This window comes from Cajanus cajan, chromosome 3 (assembly GCF_000230855.2).
Source record: "Cajanus cajan strain Asha chromosome 3, NIPB_CcT2T_4, whole genome shotgun sequence".
In the NCBI taxonomy this organism is placed as follows: domain Eukaryota; kingdom Viridiplantae; phylum Streptophyta; class Magnoliopsida; order Fabales; family Fabaceae; genus Cajanus; species Cajanus cajan.
The window spans coordinates 66,430,122-66,436,196 of record NC_138519.1 but is presented as its reverse complement, the minus strand read 5'-3'; the positions used below and the strand labels follow the sequence as shown (position 1 = coordinate 66,436,196).

Here is a 6,075-nt window from a genome sequence, read left to right as displayed (position 1 = left end):
CAAATTCACTTTTTATATAAAACTATTGAATAGTGTAATAGTTGTAAAAGTTACACCAATATATTTTAATATTTCTAATTGATATACATATATATGAATGAAGAGAAAAACATGTGAATAAATAAAAAAGATATTAATCATAAATTTTATCATGAACAATTTTATAACATATAATTCATGTAAGTATTTTTTTAAAAAAAATAATCACATAACTGTTTTAAGGGATAATGTGACTTTAAATATTTATCTATTATATATGACGACTCATATATTTATTCATCTCATTCTTTTATATAAAAAAGTATTATATTTTTTTATAAAGAGATATAATTTATTTTTATCAAGTCATCAATTCTTATAAAGATAAAATGGTATATCATATCTAATTGTGATTTCATAATTAAGATAGAAATTAAATTTCAATTTTTTATTAAGAAATATAAGTATCGAACAATTTGTATTAACGACTTATTGATAGAAAATTATTATAATAATATATATTCAAACACACCCGTACGTGAATAAGTGAGTTATATTATATTTTAATTAAACACGTTTATTATTTAATGTCATGTATTGTTTTATAAGAATCACATTGCTTTCATTTAGTAGTGAATATTTTTTATTTGTGGTAATCTAATGAAATATCAAGAGAGTTTATAACAACTCACTCACCTGCTCAAGTAATTGAACTAGATCCCTTGATTAATAATAATTAATATTATATTAAAAAAATTGCTAAATAATATATTATTAATATCACTTTTAAGTTTTATAAAAATTTAACTATTGTGTATATAAAGCACCTCATTAGAATTATATATATATATATATATATATATATATATATATATATATATATATATATATATATGTCACATTGGGATTTAAACCTAAAATTGTGTATATTATCTAATTTACGCTATTAGATCAATTATAATGATAAATACAAGATTTATTATATAAAAAGGCAAAAAAATATTGAGTATTTACCTTTTTATAAATAAGTTTTTAATATTATTGATATTTAATACCTTCACAATAGAATGTCATTAGGAACACAGTAAAGATAATCTTTTTTCTAAAACAATTTTAACTATTTCTCAATATTAATATTCTTTTATTAATAACATTTAGCTCAATTGATTGAGTGAAGCATAAGTTATTGTAAATTCTTTAGTACTAAATTTGATTCTAATGGATAAAAAAAATAGAGTGGAAATGCATTATATAAAAAATGCTTATATATATATATATATAAACTTGGTAATTTTGATTTCTTAATAAAAAACCATTTTGTAAATATTTTAAGAGATTTTTATTATGAGTCTATATATTGATATGTATAATGTGAAAGGATTAAAAGGAGTTTATTAAATATTTTTAATCACTAAAAATTATTGAATAACTTTTGTGTCATTAACATGATTATAAATACCTTTTTTTACCATACATTCATAGACACACGATATATACTTCATATTTTAAAGAGGTTAAATTCTTGAAACAAGTCAGGTCACCATATATTCTGGGACTCTGGTAAATTAAATATTCTTGTACGCGTTATGCCATATGTTAAATATATCTGTTGATATGTAAAGTAACTGAAAATTGTCTTATGATTGCATTTCTAGGGGTTGTTCTAAGCCATCTTCTACTAAACCCTGCTACCTATACATAAACATATATCCTTCTCCTCAAATATAACTTTCTTAATTTCTTTCTCTCTCACACTCTTCCATGGCCTTAGCCTTAGGAAATCAAGGTCCACATGATATAACCTTCTTGTGGGAAGACCATTCATGGGATCCCACCAATTCTGATAACTCAAGTGAAAGTAAAGAGAAGGCCAAGCCACTAAACCAGCAGAAAGAAGAAAAAGATGAAACTCTCGTGAATAAGAAGCGAAATCAAGTCCAGCGTAGTATTACTAGTGGTGAAGGTAAAGATGAAAAGTGTCAATCTGATCATGAAGTGCATATATGGACTGAGAGAGAAAGGAGGAAGAAAATGAGGAACATGTTTGCTAATCTTCATGCTTTGCTTCCGCATATTCCTTCTAAGGTAAATATTTGGTTTAAAATGGTCTTGCTTTTAATGAGTTTGAAAGATTCTTATTCTTACATGAGTATGAGTATGAAAGGAATCAAATTATATGACCATATCAAATAACTTGATATTGTATCTCCTAAAATAGGTATCTTTGTGTAATCAATCACCTCTTTGCATTGTACCCAAATTTGTTTGAAAATAAATTTTTTCCAAATGGATTTAATTGCAAAACAAATTCGTAAAATATCAATGGTGGAGTTTTTGATAGATAAATCCATATCCATTTCTAAATTGAATGTTTAGTAAAATGATTGAAGGAACCATAAATGTTATTATTATTATTATTTTATTTCAATATATTGTGAGTGTGATACTTTTTTTTAATCTTTTTAATCAATTAAAAACCATTTTTGATAAAACTTTAAAAAACTACAAATACAATGAAGTGGAATTCTTTTATAGTAAAGACAAAATCATTATGGTCATCACTAGCACCATTTTCTACACACATACCCACTAACCCACCTCAAGACAACGACCTGAGTTAAGCTTAGGTGACACAATAATTTGTTTTATTAACATGCTTTGCTATTTGATCTTCCATAGGCAGATAAATCAACCGTTGTGGATGAAGCAGTGAGCTACATAAAAAATCTACAGCAAACCCTGGAAAAGCTAGAGAAACAGAAACAAGAAAGGGTCCAATATGTCTCCACTTTTGGGTGTGACTCATCTATGTTTGTTACTCATCAAGGATCTTCTAACAATCCCAATGCAATGATGGGAACTTCAAACAGTGCACTTTCATTCCCTGGGCAACAACAACCAATAGCTTTTGAAAAAACGTGGGCTGCTTCAAATATTGTCCTGAACATTTGTGGAGATGAGGCCCAATTCACCATTTGCGCGGCCCGTAAGCCAGGCCTTTTAACCTCCATTGCTTTTGTGCTAGACAAGTACAAAATAGAGGTCATATGTGCCAATATTTCGAGCATTGGAAATGGAAATGGATGCATGATTCAAGCCCATGTAAGTTTGGAACTCGATCCGCACCTTATCTTTTTCTTATGCATGTTTTGTCGATCTTAGTTAGGTAATAAATAAATTGTTTTTAATTCCAAGTTACCAGACTTTTGATTGGTTAGTTTCTATGGTCTGTCTAACTAGAAATACAATAAGTAGAAAGTTATCTTTGAAAATTAGAATAAGGTTACACATCAGAAATGCAGATACATTTTTTAATAAAATTTTTCTAATTTTGATTTCTTAACCATCGAAGATACTACTGATTAGCATTTTCATAATTTCTTATACAAGTTGGCCTCTAAATATATTAAACTCCCGAGCCTCTAATAATTAATTAGGTTTACTCCATAACTCTGGCATGAGAGAGATACATTAAATTACATTTTACTTACTAACATTAAACTCTCATATTTTATACAATGTAAATAATGAGATTTGAATATAAGACTTTGTGTCACATCAAAATTTAAATTTTAAATTGATTGAATTTGACTAATAATGTTTAAGAAAAGTAAAATTTATAAAAATAAAATAAAATATGAAATACTATATTTAGAAAGTGAAAGTAATTTTAAAAAAAAATTGTCATTCAAAAATTATTGCTTAAAATTTTAAATGTGTACAATTACATGAATATTTGTTGGATAAATATGAAACAAATTAATGGAAGGGAGGCTAAATGTTTTGTATTACAAAAATATTTTGGTAGTTTAAGAGTCAAACTAATTTTCACAGTAAATATTAATTAAGTGGTAGTAATAACTATGCATCAACCCAAAAATGAAAGGAAAATATATAAAATAAGATGTTGTGTTGGTATATATACATGCATGTTAAGTTTTCTACCTTCGTAGAGTAGATTTAAATCTTTAGGAGACAATGAAAGAACACCAAAATGTATATTATTTAATACTTACATGAGTAGTGCGAATATAAATATGGTTTAAACTCAATGGAATTGTTGGTCTTACAGGGAAAACGATCTTCAAATGAGTTCCTAGATGCAAATTCAGTGGAGGAAATTTATAAGCAAGTGGCAGGAGAGATTATGCTATGGATCGCATAAAATTTTGGATGATGAAAACTTATTGTTTTGTTTGATGTAAATTTTTTAATTTTCTTAAAACTATTAGTGAGCTTTCATGGCTTAACTTGATGGTTATGAAAGCAAACGGGTATATGCTTTAATCTTGGTGGTTTAAGGTTTAAACTGAATTTGAATGCTTATTATCAAAATATACTACAATAAAATAGATTTTTAGTGACATTTAATATGATTTTTAGTAGTATTTAATATGATTTTTAGTAGTAATAAAAATTATTACAAAATCTTTTAGCGGCATTTCCACAATAGTCATTGTATGCAGTGTCGCTAAAACATTTAGCGGCAATTATTCTGAATGCTGGTAAAAATTCTTATAATGGTCGGAAAAAGTGTATAACTTTTTGTGACATTTTTTATTTTCTACTCAATGTGAGACTTGTAAGATGAGGATTATCTTTTAATTATATATTTTTTAATTGTCTTATCTCCTAAATAATTATTTTATCAATAGTTGATGTGAGATTTGGATTTTTCTCAATACACCTCCTCAAGTTTAGAAACTATTGAGTTTCGTAATGGTGAGTAATTTGATATCAACTTAGAATAGTAAGTTATAGGTCTAACTTAACCCTACAAAACAAACTTGTAAGGTGAGAGTTATCATCCATTTATATACTTTTTAATTATCTTATTTCTTGTCAATGTGGGACTTAAGTTTTTTTAAATAAATAATTGTCGCTAATAGTAAATTTTGGTGTGATATAAATAATTTTTAGTGGCTATTATATATTAGTCATTAATATTTTTATTAAATAATAAAATAAAGATAATTAATTTATTACCATTAAATAATTATTGATAATAATCAATTTTGTTGTAGTGATAAATAAATAAAAACATGTGAATTTTTTATTGAATTTAAAGTATGTTATGATCTAAACATAACTTAAGATTAGGCATGGCAACGGGGCGGGGCGGGGGTGGGTTTTACGTTCCTCGCCCCCGTCCCCGCCCCCGACACCCGCCGGGGATAAAATCTGGGTCTCCATCCCTGCCCCCAGCGGGGTTCGGGTTTCCCCGCCCCGCCCCCGCCCCTGCTCTTATTCTTTTTCTTCTTTTTTCTTTTAAATAAATATGAACAATTTTAAAAAAAATAAAAGAAAAGTAAACTAATATAAATTTTTACATATAAATATTTATAATTTTGGTTTATATATATATATAAATAATTTTTTAATTATATTATTAAGCGGGGCGGGGGCGGGTATGGGGGCGGGTATGGGGGCAGGGGCGTGGTGGGTATTAACATCCCCGCCCCCGCCCCCGATTTTATCAATCGGGGAAAACCTGAACCCTAACCCGAACCTGATAAACACAGGTTTTCCCCATCCAAATCGGGGCGGGTTCGGGCCGGGTACCTGTCGCAACCCGAAAATTTTCGATCTTGCGACCTATGGTTTAAACATCCTTTTAAAGATCTCATCAATTAAGGAATGCCCGGACACCAGACTAATCCTTAATCAATGGTTTTGAAAATAGGTTCTATGGAGTCGCCACCAATGTTTTACTCAAAACATTGGAAAAAGAAAAAGATTTTTAAAAGATCCAATAATGGCCTTGATAACCAGAATTGGGTTCGGGGGTCGGTTACATGTAAGGAAGGTATTAAGCACCCTTACAACGCCCTAAATCGGTACCCTATGATGAAGTTAATGCGATAAGAAATAATAAATTAAATATTATATCCCCTTTTATTGATGATTATTTACATGATTTAAAATTTAAATTAAACAATTGACTCTAAAATATCTACATGATTGCTCTTAATATAAATAATATTTATCAAATATAAGAAATAAAAGAGAGAGAAGAAAATTGATTAAAATACCTCGTAGCAAGCTTTGTTAGATCTTCCAATATGGAAATTGTAGGTGCTTTATGGCAACCTTTCA

The 6,075-nt window shown here is 28.1% G+C and overlaps 1 protein-coding gene across 1 annotated transcript; it reads left to right on the top strand.

Annotated features, from left to right (window-relative positions):
• The first annotated feature begins 1,343 nt into the window (after positions 1-1,343).
• On the top strand, positions 1,344-4,343 carry LOC109816136 (transcription factor bHLH95). Its single transcript, XM_020381016.3, has 3 exons — positions 1,344-2,064; positions 2,659-3,081; positions 4,052-4,343. Exons 1-3 carry the CDS (start codon positions 1,741-1,743, stop codon positions 4,142-4,144), a joined length of 840 nt encoding a protein of 279 aa, XP_020236605.1. The 5' UTR covers positions 1,344-1,740; the 3' UTR covers positions 4,145-4,343.
• The last annotated feature ends 1,732 nt before the right edge of the window (positions 4,344-6,075 follow it).

What these genes read in the sequence shown, in the direction of transcription:
- LOC109816136 (XM_020381016.3), top strand. Translation starts at nt 1,741, where the DNA reads ATGGCCTTAGCCTTAGGAAATCAAGGTCCACATGATATAACCTTCTTG. An exon ending in TTCCGCATATTCCTTCTAAG is followed by an intron (nt 2,065 to 2,658) that starts GTAAATATTTGG and finishes GATCTTCCATAG; the next exon opens with GCAGATAAATCAACCGTTGT. An exon ending in GATGCATGATTCAAGCCCAT is followed by an intron (nt 3,082 to 4,051) that starts GTAAGTTTGGAA and finishes TTGGTCTTACAG; the next exon opens with GGAAAACGATCTTCAAATGA.